The 17,826-nt window shown below is 43.6% G+C and overlaps 1 protein-coding gene across 3 annotated transcripts; it reads right to left on the bottom strand.

Annotated features, from left to right (window-relative positions):
* Positions 1–13,022: 13,022 nt before the first annotated feature.
* Positions 13,023–17,465, bottom strand: ACTC1 (actin alpha cardiac muscle 1; the record flags this gene model as incomplete). 3 transcript variants are annotated; one of them, XM_079700189.1, is made up of 6 exons in its annotated part: positions 13,023–13,166; positions 13,688–13,869; positions 14,657–14,848; positions 14,978–15,139; positions 15,820–16,144; positions 17,337–17,465. In XM_079700189.1, 6 exons carry the CDS (start codon positions 17,463–17,465, stop codon positions 13,023–13,025), a joined length of 1,134 nt encoding a protein of 377 aa, XP_079556315.1. The 3 variants fall into 3 exon arrangements, with proteins under 3 accessions (XP_079556315.1, XP_079556316.1, XP_079556317.1); XM_079700190.1 differs by having other exon boundaries at positions 15,820–16,015; XM_079700191.1 differs by lacking the exons at positions 14,657–14,848; positions 17,337–17,465.
* Positions 17,466–17,826: the final 361 nt, after the last annotated feature.

The raw sequence follows: 17,826 nt of genomic DNA, 5'->3' as shown, positions 1-17,826 counted from the left end.
ATGCATGTTACTAAATGGGTTTTTATGTCTAGTGTTTTTTTTTTTCTCATTACATAAATCTACTGACTACAAATATGAGGAGAAGCTAATTTGGAGCCTATTTAATCTGCAGGATGCAGTGTGATAGGAGCCAGGAAAAAAAACATTTTTTTAAAAACCTAAACCCAAGAGAAAACAAGAATCCAAACATAATCTGCTAAAAATAGAATAGCAGTGTGGACTAATTGAGTAACTGAAGTTCTGCGTGAAAAGAATTCAGATTTCTCCAGCTAACCAGCTCCCTGAAAAATGATGTTAGCTCAGTGTCACTGCCTGTGATCTCTCTCTCTCTCTCTCTCTCTCTCAATATAATTTTCACTGCTGTCCTTTGAAATTTGGTGACTTTGGAGGGGACCTGGATTATGCTCTGGATTTCCATCTCATGCACAGATGCTGCTGTCAAGGCCAACTGGAGCATCATTTGCATTAAAAAAAAATCAGCTTTGAAAACAGAGAGGGGATGTAGCCACACTTCCCAGGTACAGTGGGTGCTGGCTATGATTCTTTCACACTCCAGCTTCAAGTCTTGCATGAAGACAGACATTGCATTCCATCACCATAAAGAAGAATTTCTAATGTCAAGTAGAAAGCAGGATTAAAAGCACATTTGCATTGAAGGTGTGCAAATAAAAGCTGCCCAGAACAGCTGACACCTGAGCCTAGAATGATGAGACTCCTCCATTTTAATATCTAAGGGGATTACTTGTATGGTGCCATGGCAACAGCATCACCTTCAATGGTTCTCCTGAAGAAAATCTTACAGAAACAGGATCAGAATACATGAAGATTTGGCACTGATTTGATGAGCCAGTGATCAAAGTATTTTGTCTCTTACTGCATTTTGGCGTGAATTTTTTAACTTTTGGGAAATTGCACAAATAATATCCAGCATAGAAAAATTAGAACATGCAAGTAACTAAAGAAAACTACCAGTGGTTTTTCCATTCAGATATAATCACTGCCTTGCAGTTATTTTTCTATGCCTATATACCCAACTATATTAATGATGGAGAGGAAAATATTTTTTGAGACAAAGAATGAAAGCGTTTCCTATGCACAGATCTTCACTGAAAGAATTATGAAGAACTATCAATCAAGAAAGAAATTAAACCCAGAGTGGGATGTGAGAAAAAAGTATGAAAAAAGAAAGACAGTCTCGTTTATAGAAGTATCTGCTGTAGATACTTAATGTAGGCAGAATAGGGATAAAAACAAGGCGACTATAACAGGAGGAGCATAGAAATTAATTTTAGATTGTACTTAGTTAAATGTGTATTAAAAGCTTTAGAGCAAATAAAAAAAAGAGTAGAAATGGAATGTAAAACTTCCAGGCTAGGGCTTCCCTGGTGGTGCAGTGGTTGAGGGTCCACCTGCCGATGCAGGGGACACGGGCTCGTGCCCTGGTCCAGGAGGATACCGCATGCTGCGGAGCGGCTGGGCCCATGAGCCATGGCCGCTGAGCCTGCGAGTCCGGAGCCTGTGCTCTGCAACAGGAGAGGTCATAACAGTGAGAGGCCCGCGTATCGCAAAACAAGAAAAAAACAAACAAAAAAAAACCCCAAAAAACTTCCAGGCTAGTAGAGAAGAAACTACTAGAGAAAACATCAATTCAATAGAGGTCAATGTCTTAGTCTGCTCAAACTGCCACAACAAAATACCATAGACTAGGTGGCTTAAACAACAGAAATGTATTTTCTTACAGTTTTTGGAAGTCGAAGATCAAGATGCCAGCTGATTGCTAGTGAGAGATCTTTTCCTGCATTGCAGGAATTGCAGATGTCCACCTTCTTGCTATGTCCTCAGATAGAGAAAAAAGAGAGAAAGCAAGATCTCTGGTGTCTCTTCTGGTAAGGGCACTAATCCCATCCCAAGGGTCCCACCCTCATGAGCCCATCTAACTCTAATTACTCACAAAGGCCCAACCTCCATCACAGTGAGGTTTAGGGCTTCAACATATGAATTCTGGGAGGATACAAACATTCAGTCCATAGCAGTCAGTAAAGGAAGGAAAGGAAACAAAACAAAATGCATGAAAATGAAAAACACAAAATTCAATGATAGAAGTATCAAAATGTGATTTACTCATTTGATGGCATAATACCTAGAAGTGAAAAATGAATGAAATTGATCTATATATATATCTCAACAAGGATAGATCTCCAAAACTAAATATTGAATGAAAAAAGCAAGATGCTGCATAGTAAGTAGACTATAACTCCATTTGTATAAATGTTAAACACAGGAAGCAACAGCCTATCTTTTCTACATGGATATTTAGTAGCTATGTGGATAGTTGGTAAATGTATAAAAAATGCAAACTCATGGATTAGAGAAACAGCACCCATTTCAGGAGAGTGTAGGAAAAACAGAGAAGGTGAGTAAGGCTGAGTATAAAAAAACCCGTTTTTGGCTTCCCTGGTGGCACAGTGGTTGAGAGTCCGCCTGCTGATGCAGGGGACACGAGTTCGTGCCCTGGTCCGGGAAGATCCCACAGGCCACAGAGCAGCTGGGCCCGTGAGCCATGGCCGCTGAGCCTGCACGTCCGGAGCCTGTGCTCCGCAACGGGAGAGACCACAACTGTGAGAGGCCCGCGTACCGCAAAAAAAAGAAAAAAACAAAAAAACTTTTCATTGCATCCAAAATATACATGGCTCCTGAAATCAGATGGGGGATGTGAGAGAGGTATTAGATGAGAGGCTCTCTTGGGTAACCCAGTTCCCACTCCTAGAGAGTTCAGTTTCTTCATCTGTAAAACAAAAAGCTGGACTGAGTGTTCTCACATCCCACCCAGCTCTACTTTTCTCTATTCTGTAAGGGACATGAGGTAAAAGGGGAACTTTAACTAAACCAGGTGAAATGACTGACTCTTTCAAGGCATAGAGCCTGGAGTGCAAGCAGCATCTGTGAGATTTGCCTAAGTTTTTCTTCCAAACTTGTTTTTCCCAGTAGTTTCCTGTAGCCTCTCAGGAAGACTCCCAATTGACCTGAAATGTTCACAACTCAACCCATTAGGAAGGATTACTTCAATTCTACCTGAAGTATCCCCTGCATTTGGTAGGGATGGAGAAAAGAAATAAAAATAAATTAGTGAAGGAAATAAATAAGATTGTACTACATACAAAAGATAATTTGGAAACTAGATGAGGATACACAGGGTCTGTCTCACTACTGTTGCTATTTTATGTATATTTGAAATTTTTCCTCATAAAAAGTTTTTTAATAATATCTGAAAATTGATCATTGTAAACTGGTGATAAACTTTTTTTCGCCATGATCCACAAAAAACATTTCATGTTGCAACCTAGCGCATATACGTAGAGACTAAACAGAGCTCCACAAAACATTATTTACCCTCACTACATACAGTATACTTTGATATTTTCTATTCTCTGTCCTGCTTGGGTTTTTTGGTTTTTTTGTTTTTCTTTTTGTTTTTGCTTTTGTTTTAATACTAGCCGAAACCTACTCAACTGATTCAAAACTCAATTAATGGATCATGATCCACAGCTTGAAAAACACAGTTCTAAATGGTGTCAGACCATCTGGTGGGCAATTAAATATTTTCCTGTTGTCCTGAATCAAGAGAAGAGTAGTGACTACTTTGGGATTGATGGAAGATAATAAATGAAAATTTGCCTAGCCTTCTTGGAAAAGCCTGACCCTCATCTGGCAAAGGGGTGTCATCAAGCTTAGAAAAATGAGGGAGTTTCATAAGCTACCACTTCTTTGTACCTGGGCCCATTGCCCAACTTTTCTTACACAGGTTTGATTCTAGTTATTGTACAGCCAGCTAGAGGTCATGGCCTGGGCTGCTCTGAGCAGCTTTTCTTCCCACCTGTTTCCTGGTTTTGCCTTCTCTGAGGTTCAAGTCTGTCCTCAGCATTCCTCTAACTTGCCCTGGTTATGAATTTATATCCTGTCCTCTCTTCCCGCTTCTCCATCCCCAAATGGTGACTGTCCTCCCCAAACTCAGTGTCATTGACAAAAGCAACATCTTCCAAAGAGGAGGGATGAGGACATGGCTGAGATTTGCTCAGTACTTAAATCCCATTAAAGCAAAAGTCAGGCCCGGCAAGCAGGGAACAGACAGAGCACCTGATGTCTGGAAAAGAGGAGGTCAAGTGTACGTTGACTACAGCATTTAAGAGAGAAATGTCAGCTGTTCAACAAGTAGTTGTTGAGTACCCACTGGGCAGGACGATGAGAATTTCAGGATGGAGTCATTAATTCAAAGGACATGAAGAAAATACAGACTAGACAGTACCTTGATCTACTCTAAAATAACCTCAGGGATGCAATTTTACAATACTGTATGAAGAGGCCCACAAATCCAGGAAGATAATCCATGTGAAATTGTCACTGACTGGAAGCAGATGTTAGTATTGGATGAATGACCTCCTAAAAAGCCCATCTACTCAGCTCATGCCAATGTCACTATTTGTGCTGAGAGGAAGGGCATTTCTGCTTCTCCTGCCGCAAAAGCTGTATTTCTTTCAATATTAAGGTTAATGAGGGCTGGGCCCCTGTAATCTACATGAGTAGGTTAATTCTCATGTGTCCTAGATAGTGAGAGAGAAAGAGATTTAGAACTTGGGCTGAAGGATGCACACACTGCCAAAGCGGAAATGAATGCACACAAAGGAAGCGGGGAAAAGCAGCCGTAGAAGGGTCTCTGTACCTCAGCTCCTGCAACTATAAGGAAGAGATGCTGAACACAACCTCTTCCTCTCCTGTGCGTGGATGAGAAAGGCCAGTTTGCAGGTATGTGATTTGAAGTTTGATTACATTATAGTGAGAGAAATAGCTTGTCAAAAATTAACAGAACTGCTACGATATTGTTGGTAGAACACAAGTCTCGGATATTTTTCAGAAGTAGAGATATGGTTTGAGTTGATCTCATATCTTGTGATCAAGGGCATAGATTTGCAAGATGCCCTTAAAAATGTCTTCATCAAGGAAGCTGAAAGCTCAAAGTTGAAAGCCACAAAACAAAAGAATGAGACTCTTCCTACCTGTTCATTCAAAATGGTAACACATTTTGCCCAAAGGCAAAGGAACGTGACTCCTAACACAGCTTTCTCTCCCATTCAAGGCTACTTTTGACATTGTTGTGATGAAAAAGATGGGGGCAGGGGAGGCAAGAAAGCAAAAAGCTGAATAAAAGCCTCCTCCTGTTTATTAACCCTCGTAATAAAATCCTCACTCTTACAATCAAATATTTAGATGCTTCAGTTTTCTAAGTTAAAGCTGATAAATAGAATGATTGGGGATTTATCCCTTCTGACACTGTCTGGCCTGGTGCTAGACTCTCTGTGCTAGAAAATCAAGGTTTTTAAAAAAAAAAGTCTAGTAGAAACAGAGAAGAAAGAGATAAGCGAACAATTTAACTTATGATTATTATAAAGTTGGAGGATAGAGAAAACTAATCCATAATGACAAACAGTGTTGTCTGGAGTTGAGGTGGAGAGGGTTAAATCTGGAGAAGCAGGAGGGAATTTGGAGGGTGATGGTGGAATGTGCTATATTTTGATTGGGGTGGTGGTTACTGGGTTTATGCATTTGTCAAAACTCATTGAATTGCATGCTTAAAATGGGCACATTTTATTGTATTTAAATTACACATCAATCAAGTTAAGTTGAAACAAAAGGTAATATAATACAGGATATGAAAGAAACAAACCAAGAGTGGAAGTGAGGTAGGAGTCCAACTGAGATGAGTATCTCAAGAAGGCTTCTAAGGTTCTCAGCCGTGAGGAGGAAAGAGGCTGGTGCAGAAGGAATCACACGAGCAAAGGCCCTGATTGTTCTCTTTATGTTTCTTGCAATAGAGGACTTTATTAAGGCAAAAATCCCAATTTTACTCTTCTCTGGAGAGATAGTATATGCAACCAGATCATCCCACCAACTCCTTCCATGAGGGAGGGGCACAAAGGAGTAAGAGCTAAAGGGTCTGAGGCTTTTTCTTTTCTTTCCTTTTCTTTCCCTTTTCTTTTTTAGGACTGAGGCTTTTTTTTTTTAAAGTGATGAAAATGTTCTAAAACTGACTGTGCGATGGTGGCACTTATCTATGAATCTACTAAAAAACAGTTGAATTGTATTCCCTAAGTGAGTGAATTGTATATGTGAATTATATCTTGAAGCTTTAAAAAGTTAGGTAATATAATTCCATGATGAGGCCAGTTCAGGTGCAAACTTTAAACATAGACTAAAACAAAGTAACCTGGACGAAACCCTTCATTTTTACCTTCTTAGCATCCTACTCACATGTTGAACCAACAAGATGTATCTAGAGTAACTTCAGATAGATTTTCTATTTCATTCACACGCCAAAGAAAAACAAAATTCCATGCCCTCCCCTCCAAAAATGGAATAAAATTACCCAATACTAAACTTCCATGTCTGACAGGGTGGCATTTTGAACACCCTGAACAAACGTCCCTACTAAAATAACAAAAGTCCTGGCTTACATTTATTATTTGAAATGTATTATTCAGCTGGCATGAAATCACCTCAGAGCCCCAGAGCAAAGTGGAATCCTGGGGAGGTGAGTGAAAAGCTGGTGATAACAGTCAGAACAGGCTAAGTTATGCAGTTGTACCAAACACAATCTCAGTGCTTTACTTTAACAGTTTATTTCTCACTCATGCTTTCCGTCTGCAGGGGGCGCCGCTCATTCTAATCCTGTGGGGACCCAGGCTGATGGAGGCTTCGATTCAACATGTGAACATTGTAGTAGATTTTTAAAAAAATCTTTCTTTCTTTCTTTCTTTGGCTGTGTCGGGTCTAAGTTGCTGCCCTCGGGGATGTTCATTGGGGCATGCCAGATCTTTCCTTGCGGTGTGCGGACACTTCGTTGCAGCATGCGGGCTTCTCTCTAGTTGTGGCGCATGGGCTCTAGAGCTCACAGGCTCAGTACTTGCGGTGCGCAGGCTTAGTTGCTCCGCAGCATGTGGGACCTTAGTTCCCTGACCAGGGATCGAATCTGCGTCGAATCCTGCATTGGAAGGTGGATTGTTAACCACTGGACCATCAGGGAAGTCCCTGTAGTAGATTTTTGATTCCTTGTTTCATACTTCATTCTCTTAAAGTTTGAATACATACTTTATATTTTATATTTTATATCCTCCCAATTAAGATTTATATTTGGAGTAAACACTCATCAAATGCTTCCTGCTGAATCCCTTATCCTTACCAACCTACAGTTTTCTTTTTAAAAACTGGAATCCACATACCATATTTCAGTGATGGAGCTTTCTTTTATGTATTAAAATCAAACCAGTTATTATAACACAATGGAATTGATGCTCCAGGGTAATGGGTATAAAAGAGAATACAGCCACCCTTTGCTGTAGGATTTAAACAGTTTTAAAATAAATTCCTTCAACTTGAGAGGAGGCTCAAAGTGGTATAAAAAGTGCTTCCTACACTGAGAATTCAGGAGGCCAATTTAGATTTTCTTAACAGTCCATGTAATGTAAGGCCATGGTGATTATTAATCAAACTCTTTAAACCCTATATCATGAAGCCATACTTTTCCTGACTTCTTGAAGCTATTTAGGTCAGTAACGCCTTTGACAGATGAAGGAGAATCTAGCGCCACAGTCTCAGCCTTTGGAGTATGTGCTCCCTACATTCTCTAGTTGCTCTTGGACTATTGGGTCGTTCAGTAAGGATCTCTGCTCACTAAACCATTCTGGACCCAGATGCCAGAATTCACCTTCTTTAAATATCATTGAATGAACCACTTCTCAGGAAATGTCATCACAAAACGCATACTCTTTCATATCATCCGAATTCCTACATTGGTCTTTCGATTCTTCCACAATATAGACACACACGTGTGTTTAATGTATAATATAAATTATATATGCTATATATAAATACACGTAAGTATAATATTAATAACAATAAGTACAACATTAATAACAAGGATTATTGAGCATTAATTAATGTTCCACTATGTGTCAAGGCCTGAGCCTAGTATCAACTTTATCCCATTTAATCCTCACAGCAAATTCAAAGGGCAATTCTATCATCATTTGTGCTTTATAGGCAAGAACACAGCGCACCTGTGTCTCCTAAACCCATGCTCTGGCCCTCACCCTACAGGGTCCCAATCCTCCTGACTGCTGTATCCCAACACACACTCCCTGCTCTAGTCAGCTCTGCCAACCGCCTCCCTGTCCCCCAAACCACTTCTGCTCATTCAGTCTCCCTCCCTTTCTCCCAGAAAACACTTTCCAAGACCCAGAGCAAACCCCGTTTTTGAGGTTTGAGAGAGCAAAACCTTCCTCTCCAATGTTGGACTGAAGCTGCATTTGGATTACCTTGAAATTTTCATTTCCTTGAAAACACATGGTCCACTCAAGCCGGCAGCCTGGGCAGCCTCCGTGGTCCTGCCCTCTTCTTGCCTGGCCCTCTCCAGATCACCAGCACACCCTGTCTTTGCTGCTTATGAGACCCATCTGGACCATGTCCACACTGCGCTCCATCTTCACAGCTTCCCCCAGGTCCGAGTCCCAGGGTCTCCCACCTACATCAGTGGAAGAGCCTCCCGGTGATTTACTTGCCTCCACTCTTGCTTCTCCAATCCAGTTTCCACATTGTACCTAGAATGATTTTTTTAAGTATATGTTTTATATTTCCACGCTTTAAACCCTTCAGCATCACTCTATTATACTTAGAATCTAAACTTTCGTCACTGTGTAAAGGCCCTGTATAATGGCTGTTCTGACCACCTCTCCAGAATCACGCACTCTACTCCCCCTCAGCCCCCCATCACTGTCCATCCACTTGGGTCCTCTCACGTCTTTGAACATGATAGACTCTCCTACATCCGGGTCTTTGCAGTTGCTATTTTCACTGTCTGCTTTTTCCACTCGTCAAGTCTCAGATTTAACATTACCTTTTCAAAGAGGTTTTTCCTGACAGCCTGATCTAAGCAGAATTCTCCTCTCCACCAGAATCTCCTTTCACTGAACTCTTTTATTCCTTCCTATGTGGGGTGTTATTCCACCCAAACTCCACCACAATAAAGAAACTACCTTACGCATACACACATCCCTACCCACAATCCCTAAACACGAGAGGTGTGTTTAAGCAGTCGTGTTTGTTCCCTGAGCTGTAACCGCTCCGTTCTCACTCCTCTCTGCAGGTTTTAGTTTTCTTAGCCCATCTTGGCCACCACCTGCTCTGTGTCAGTTCCGAAAACCACAAACAACAGCCCTGTCTGTGCCTCTACAAACTAGACAGGGAAAAAAATGTCTGATTGGTTGCTGGCCCTTAAATGTCCAAGTCCTCATGTCAGATCTCAGCCTCCTCATCCCATTAGTCTCGAGGGTCATGCATGAAACACACCTGTCTGTTGAGGGTCATTCTTTTGGGAGGAGTTGTGTGAAACATAGGTCAGGTTCATGGAGAAAGGCCACTGAAGGGATAGAGAATGCCCTCAGCTCCTGATGACTTTCTAGTTCCAAGTTCCCATTCCCTATGATGTCCTGCCCTATTTTATGCCCTCAGGTTCTAGGAGCCCCTCTCTATATTTTTAATAAACTCCCTTCCTAACCTGAGCTGGTTTAAGAGAGGTTCTGTTCCTGACCAGAAGCTGGGGCCAAAGAATGTAGAACCCAAGGCCCGAAAGAAGACAAGAGAAACTTGGTGAGGCTGAAACAGGGCGCGGAGCCAGGAAGCTGAGTGGGGGTGCGATGGCGACAAAGTTCCTCCCTAAGTGCTCACTCCTGCGTGGGTCTAGCTGGCAGAAAAGGAGTTACCTGGAAGACGGGGCTTGTGGGACCAAATTCTCTCAGGTCAACTTTTCGTGAAACAGTTGTGCATCTGTTTGTCCATCTATGCTGATTGTATAGATGCAAAGTAAAGAGTGGAAAACCAGGCTCTTGAACGGGGATGAGAAGAAGGGGTGAGGAGGGTGCTGGGAGTTGAAGAGTACAGAACAACAGAAAGGAAATCCTCTTCACACAGCCAACAGCCTGGCTCTCTGTTGATTGCTTTCACCTGTGTTCTGTGTGGGAGCACACACACCTGCACGTATGTGCGCACGCACGCGCACACACACACACACACACACACACACACACACACACACAGCGCCTCTGCTCCTCCTGCCCAGGCCACATCTCTCTTTAATTTGTCTTCCAAGTCTCCAGGGAAGAGACTTGGTTTCCTCTTTGCCTTCCTTCACTTCCTTATACGAATCTGCTTTAACGGTTTTCTCCCTCCTGTGCTTTCTAGTCCTTCATTTGTCCTATTCTGATTCTTTGGCTCAAGAAAAACTCAGGATCTATAGAAACACCACTGCATTGTGAAGAGATATTTACAGCTCACCTCCCCCTCTACCCACCCAACCCAGCCTCCAAAGTCCATGCCAGAAAGGAAGAAAGGGGGAGGGAAGGATAGTAAACTTTCTTGTTGTTTATCTGGAGCACAAATGCCCTTGTGCTGTGCCCGTGTGCTTAGTGTCTTAAATGCATGATATCATCACATTCTCACAACTCTCGGACCACGATTTTAGTTAGCCCCTCTGTTCTGAGGTTCAGAGAGTCTAAGTAATTAATTTACTAAAGGTCCACTCAACTAGTCAATGGAAGAACTAGGATTTGCTCTCTAGGGTCTTTTTTTTTTTTTTTTTTTTTTCCGATATGCAGGCCTCTCACTGTTGTGGCCTCTCCCGTTGCGGAGCACAGGCTCCGGACGCGCAGGCTCAGCGTCCATGGCTCACGGGCCCAGCTGCTCCGCGGCATGCGGGATCCTCCCGGACCGGGGTACAAACCCGTGTCCCCTGCATCGGCAGGCGGACTCTCAACCACTGCGCCACCAGGGAAGCCCTCTAGGATCTTTTTGACTGAAAGCCCATGCAACATCAGTCCTTCAGGTTAGTATAAAAAACTATACATAGACAGGAAAATTATTGTTAAATTATGAGTATGCTCTCTAGTGGGAAAATAAGTTCTAACTTTTCCCCAGGAACATAGATTAGGTAACTAATATCTTAATTAGCATAGTCTGCTCTTGAGGAATGCATGTAAAGGACACGCAAGTTAAAAAAAAATTTAAAAAAAAGATATGAGGAGTAGGAAGACTGTCGCAGGTAGCCACCATTGGGTGGAAGGCACTGGAAAAGAAGTCCAAAGGGTAGATCCTACAGTTAAAGATGTCTTGGGAAAATTTCAATATTTGGCCTAAGGCAGGTTTGCTTTTAAATTTCCCACACGTGGCCTGCTGCATCATATCCTACCCTATAAGATGTCACCATCCAGGAGTATTTCCAGAGTTCTTCAAATCAAATTTCTGTGTTCAACACTAAACCTGTTGACTGAATTTCTTGTTACCCTTGACTCCAGAGTCCACTTCTCATCTACTATTAATGCCACATTTTAGTTCAGCTTTACTGTAATCTTCCCTTGGGTCTGGTTTCTCTCTGCCTCCCCTCCCCAACCCTGATGCCCATGGAAGCTGCAGTAAAACAATGCAGAACAATCAGCAAAGCTGCTGAGGGACGTGCAGACCACCCCTGCTTCCATCTCACCTGACTTGGCTGGCTTTCCCGGGCAGGAGAGAGGGCCCAGAATCACGAGGACTCAGCTACGCTTACGTGGAAGTTCTTTATCCTCCTAGTCAATCTTGCTTACATCTATTGCATGCAGAGCTGATGAGTGAACTGCAAGGAACATCTTCTAGCATGAGGATACCAGAGGCATACTTTTGCATTCTCCCCAAGAGCTTTTCCCCCTATCTTCCTAGTGTGAGCTTGGTTGCCATAGCAACAGCCAAGTTCTGCCTGAAGGAGAGATTCCTTTTATTGTGAGCCTGGAAGACCTCAAGTTGAATATAGACTTTTGCTATAACTTTTGCTATTTTAGGCCTAAAAGACTCGAAATTTCTTCACTACCTATTAGTTCCTAGGAACTAATAAATATTAGTTTATGAGTTTATGAGTAGTGTGTATGTGAACCCCTCAAGGACAGAGCACAATAGATTCTTTTGGATGCAGCACTATCCCCAGCATACTTTGCAAAGAGCCCAGCACAGCGTAAAGGGAATATTATGGCTTTCTGCTCCCCTTAACTCCTCAGGATTTTATAGACTTCACTCCATTCGACCCAAGATCCCAGGATTTCAAAGAACTGAAGAAACTGAAGACAGCTGTCCCAGAAGTTAGTCACTGATTAGGCAAAGGTATCTGGTGCCTGTTTCCTCACATTTGTTTTGAACATGCCCAGTGGTCTTGATTTATTTAGGGAATATTTGGAATGGGACATGGCTGGGCTTATCTGTCAGCTGGCCTCTGTGTTTCACCGTTAACATGCATGGCCCTCAGGAAGATAACTGAAGAGACCGAGAATTGAGAATTTAAACTAATCTGTTTAAAATAATCTTTGACTTTCTCATTACCAATAGCTACGTGGTTTCTGCAAAGTCACAAAAACAACTGGAACGTGTGCTAAGACAACAATTTTCAGTGTCATCATAGAAACTAATCTTAGAGAATTGTGTTCTCCAATTCTGTTTCTCGCTTATGTGGAGCTAAACCTAATCTGCTTCTCAGATATGAAATATCTTCATGATTCTGTCCCAAAGGGTAAAATCAAAATTTAATATTGTAACTCCCAGCTAAAAGTCACACTAATTCATCTGATGAACTTTGTGGTGCTGTGATATTACAATGCTCCTGGTGTCAAGGCCGCCAATATACTAGTTCACAGACTGAGTATACAAACATTGGCCCCATTCTACTCCTACCCCAAACCCCAAACCCCAAAAAGAAATAAGAGAGGTTTGTTTTTGTAGGTTGCAAGTCCTGGTCTGGTTTATTTATAAAGCAATAAATATTAGAAGCACAAATAAATTGCACGTGTGTAAACAAACTGTACAATGATTGATGAGAGATGAGGGAGGGTGGTTCAGAAGACTCCAAGAAGCATCATACTGTCATCCTGAACATAAGGTAGACTAAGAGAGAAGGCACCTTAGAAGCATTTGCGGTGGACAATGGATGGTCCTGCCTCATCATACTCTTGCTTGCTAATCCACATCTGCTGGAAGGTGGACAGGGAGGCCAGGATGGAGCCCCCAATCCAGACAGAGTACTTACGCTCAGGGGGAGCAATAATCTGCAGAATGAAAACAAAAACCACCAGTGAACTCTGAAGTTCCAAGCAACTGAGCACATGTTGAGGAGAGTCACAGAAAATACATTGGTGATCAATTCACTGTAATGTGATACTTCATTCCCACAAATGAATATGGCTGAGTCAAGTTTAATACATTTCCTCTATTTCATCATTTCCATGATCAAAGTCGCCATAAAATAGAACTTCCCCACTTCTCTGAAACAGAATATAATGTGGCAATAAGCTACATGCATGGTGGAGGCTAGCCCGAAAGCTGGGGTCTTTTAAAATGTGTTCAAAGATTTAGATATTTTTTTCCTTCAAAGATTTATTTTTATCCACTGCTTGAAAGTGTTTCCAAGTCTCCTATCTTGGGAAAAGTGCTAGAAAAATCAGAAAAAGTGTTAGAAAAGCTAAAGTTTATGGGAAACGGGAAGCTAAGCAGTGAGGGGAAAGGAGTTAGGAATTCTGCTTGGAATACGGAGACCGCCTTGCTTCCCCCAGTCACAGAGGTTCTTTACCTTGATCTTCATGGTGCTGGGAGCCAGGGCAGTGATTTCCTTTTGCATGCGATCAGCAATACCAGGGTACATGGTGGTACCTCCAGATAAGACATTGTTGGCATACAGGTCCTTGCGAATATCAATGTCACATTTCATGATGCTGTTGTAAGTTGTTTCATGGATGCCAGCAGATTCCATACCTAGGAACAAGTGTAAAAAAAGAAAAATCACCGTGCACTCAGGCCAGGGGGCCAGGGTAGAGGGAAGAGAATAGTACCCCTCTCTGTTGGTAAACTGTCACCATTTGTCTCTGAAACATATGTTCTTCTATAAGATACATTGCAGGGTTTTGGGGAACAGCTGTCTTAAAAGTGCAGACAGTAAATCCACAACAGACTGCCAAGAAACATGCAACTGTGTTTAGCACCTGTTTGAAGGGAACACTTGCTGTACCCATCAGATTATGGAGACGTATTAGGAAAGGATGAGACACACATTTACGGTAAATTAATGCAATTCTTATTTATGGACTAAAATAAGATCCTGACAAGCTTCCTCTTGGAAATCACTCCTTAGGAAAGATGTTTGGTGACATACAAATGTCCAGTTATTCCTATGAGTTGGATTGTTGTTACACTTAATAATAAGTGATGAAAGTAACGTCTAGCTACTTGGTGACGGAACATATCAGAATAAGGCAGCACTCTTGAGTCATCATCTCTTCCTTGCAGATATGGATTATTCAGTTACTACTCTGTCTCATTCCTTATTTTGAGATGAAGCCAGTGTGTCATCCTTTATCATATCATTGCTCCAGAGCAGTGATGGCCATCCCTGTAAGAAGCCATCAGGACCTGAGGCTGAACTGTGTGGGACTCCAAGCTATGACTTCTTTGAACACAAGGGCCCCTTAATCATTGTCGATTATAATAGCTTTTACCCTGGGAGCCACCAAGCAGTGTTTCTGCACCAGACCCTACAACTCACCAATGAAGGAGGGCTGGAAGAGCGTCTCAGGGCAGCGGAAGCGTTCATTGCCAATAGTGATGACTTGGCCGTCAGGCAGTTCATAGCTCTTCTCCAGGGAGGAGGAAGAAGCAGCCGTAGCCATCTCATTCTCAAAATCCAGAGCGACATAGCACAACTTCTCTTTAATATCGCGAACAATTTCACGTTCAGCTGCAGAAATAAAGGGTGTCACAGTTAAGCTCTGAAAGATGAAGTCAGCCTTGAGGAGGTAGGTGGGTTCGCTGGGGGAGGGAAAAAACCAGACACATACTATGGCAGATGAGATACACACACACTCACCGGTGGTGACAAAGGAGTAGCCGCGCTCAGTGAGGATCTTCATGAGGTAGTCAGTGAGATCCCGACCAGCTAGATCCAGACGCATGATGGCATGGGGCAAAGCATAGCCCTCATAGATGGGGACGTTGTGGGTTACGCCATCCCCAGAGTCCAGAACAATGCCTGTCAGAGAAAATAGACAAGAACAAGGTAAATCTCTGAGGACACCACTGCTTTAGCCATGTCAAAGCCTACTTCCAATCCTGGCTAAGAGATACTAGCGCTGGGCAAAGATCCAGATAAAATTAGATCCCTTACACATGAAGAATACAAATGAGCGTAATGGATGCCAAATCTGAAGCCAGCAACAGTTCATCCTTTTAAATATTGTAGTAGAAAAACTTTCCCAGGACACTTTCAAATGACCATCCCTCTTACCAGCTATTAGCACCTTATGCAAGCAACCAGGCGTGTTTTTCTTTCCTCTCATCTAACTTACACATGTTCTTCTCTTTTTTTGACTCAGACCCTGTAGGGATGTTTGCCCAGGGGCTGTGATGGTGTCAACATACACCAATGACTGCTGCATTCCAGGTTGATAGTTTGTGCAAAGCCTCAATATGTGACATCACATACTTTAGGCAAGGGGAGGATCTAACTCTGTATTCTTTCAGTTCTTAGAAATAAGTGTGCTCTGAAACCAACCTCAGGGTATTACTGTTAGCCCTCTCCCTGAGCAGAGACACCTTCCCGGGAGCGTGAGGAAAGGGATCATTCCTTTCTCACTGGGGAAACTGATTCCCAGCAAGGTCGAAGACTTGGGAATGTAATTAATCAGGGACTGTCTCACAATCCCAACACACCTGTGGTACGGCCAGAGGCATACAGGGACAGCACCGCCTGGATGGCCACATACATGGCAGGGACATTGAAGGTCTCAAACATGATCTGGGTCATCTTCTCACGGTTGGCCTTGGGGTTCAGTGGGGCCTCAGTGAGCAGAGTGGGGTGTTCCTCAGGGGCCACACGGAGCTCATTGTAGAAGGTATGGTGCCAGATCTTCTCCATGTCATCCCAGTTGGTGATGATGCCGTGCTCAATGGGGTACTTGAGAGTCAGGATACCTCGCTTGCTCTGGGCCTCATCACCTACATAGGAATCCTTCTGACCCATACCCACCATGACTCCCTATAAGAAGAAAGTAATGAGAAAATCAAGCTTCCACCGTGTCAGGAATATAATCAACGCCTTATTAATTTCTATCTAACTGCCCAAGTCAGGTGACACCTTATGAATATGAGAAATAATACACAATAGGAATTTGGCCAATTCAGAAATATCATTTAAAGTCAATCTTGTACCTTCTCCCCATCCCACCCCCAAGAGGTATAATTCTATTGTTTAGAATATAACTAGGGATGGGGAGAAATGAAGCTATTTCACGGAAGAAGCAGAGCCTCACCTCATTTTAAAAATACCACAATGCCTTCGTTAAATTATTAAGCTCATCACCTATGTCAACTGGAATATAAATGACTACATTGTGGAATGACTGAATTAATGACACGCTGTATTTCTCCTAAGAAAAGATTTTGACATTCATCAAGTAAACATAAAAAGATGGACTGATATGCTATTACCATCCTGTCTGGGAAAGCCAACCTTCCTAGAGCTGTCCTGGAGTACCCACGGTCCACCAACACTGAGGAATACCACTCTCCTCCCTGGCAGCCTGTCTGGCCAGGCATTGAGGCAAAGCCAGAGAGCGTGGCATTTCTTTTAATAAACAAGGTGGTATATCACTGTCACCACGGCACTTTACTGCCTCTGTCATGACTGGCTTCTAAATATGCAACAGCCAGGAAGCAGATGGATTACATTTTGGGAGCCCTATAAACTGGCTGTGAACAAGAGGGAGCAATGTGGCTTGGCTCCCAGTCGGTTGGGATATGTTGTATTATTATGAGTTTTGAACAGGACTGAAAAGGGAGGCCAAGGAGTAAAGTGAAATGTGTAAGAGCTAGAGAAGATACTGAGGACTAAAAATGCAGGTCAGGAGTGGCAAAGAGAAGCTGCTGCCTTTTCACAGGAGGAAGTTGGACCCCTGGCAGAGCTGTGTCCCTTAAGTGGACTGGGGGAGCAGTGGGGTGGGGAGTTGCTGCACGTTTCCTGGTATGCTGGAGGGTGTGAATATTGCTTGTCTGGGCTCAGATTGGAAGCGAATCCAGCTGTTTCCTATCTGACCTAATGAGTTCATGGAACAGGCGGGGCAGGTGAGACATTTCCTCGATTGCTGGGCTGAAGAGGTGGCAGGAAGGGTGTGGAGTGGGGCTGGGGAGTGCTCCAGGTGAGGGCAGGCTGTGCGGGGCGGGAAGTTTACCTGGTGGCGTGGGCGGCCCACGATGGAAGGGAAGACCGCGCGGGGCGCGTCGTCGCCCGCGAAGCCGGCCTTCACCAGCCCGGAGCCGTTGTCGCACACCAGGGCGGTGGTCTCCTCGTCGTCGCACATCTTGGCGCAGCTTCAGTGGGGTCTACGGATGGAGGAGAGCAAGGCGGCCTACGTTGAGTGCCTGCGGAGCTGGCCTCGTCCGCGTGCCCGGAGGAAGGGACAGGGCGGATGGGGGTCCCCGGGCAGGGGAGGGGGGCGGGGGACGCTGCCGTCTCCCTTCCCCTCGGGGCAGAAAAAGGAGGGTGGGAAGAAGCTGCAGAGCAGGGGTGAGGAACCGCCCCGGCTCCCAGGCCAGGAGGCTCCTCCCCTGCCCCAGTGCAAGAGGGACGGTCACCCCTTAGCACGTCCTCCCCGGCCCTTTACATTTTCTCCTTCTCACGAACCGGGAAGCCACTTCGGGCCCATCCACACCCCGCTCCAT

This window comes from Hyperoodon ampullatus (genome assembly GCF_949752795.1).
Source record: "Hyperoodon ampullatus genome assembly, chromosome: 3".
In the NCBI taxonomy this organism is placed as follows: Eukaryota; Metazoa; Chordata; class Mammalia; order Artiodactyla; family Ziphiidae; genus Hyperoodon; species Hyperoodon ampullatus.
The sequence above is the reverse complement of the archived record's forward strand: the minus strand, read 5'-3'. Positions and strand labels throughout refer to the sequence as shown.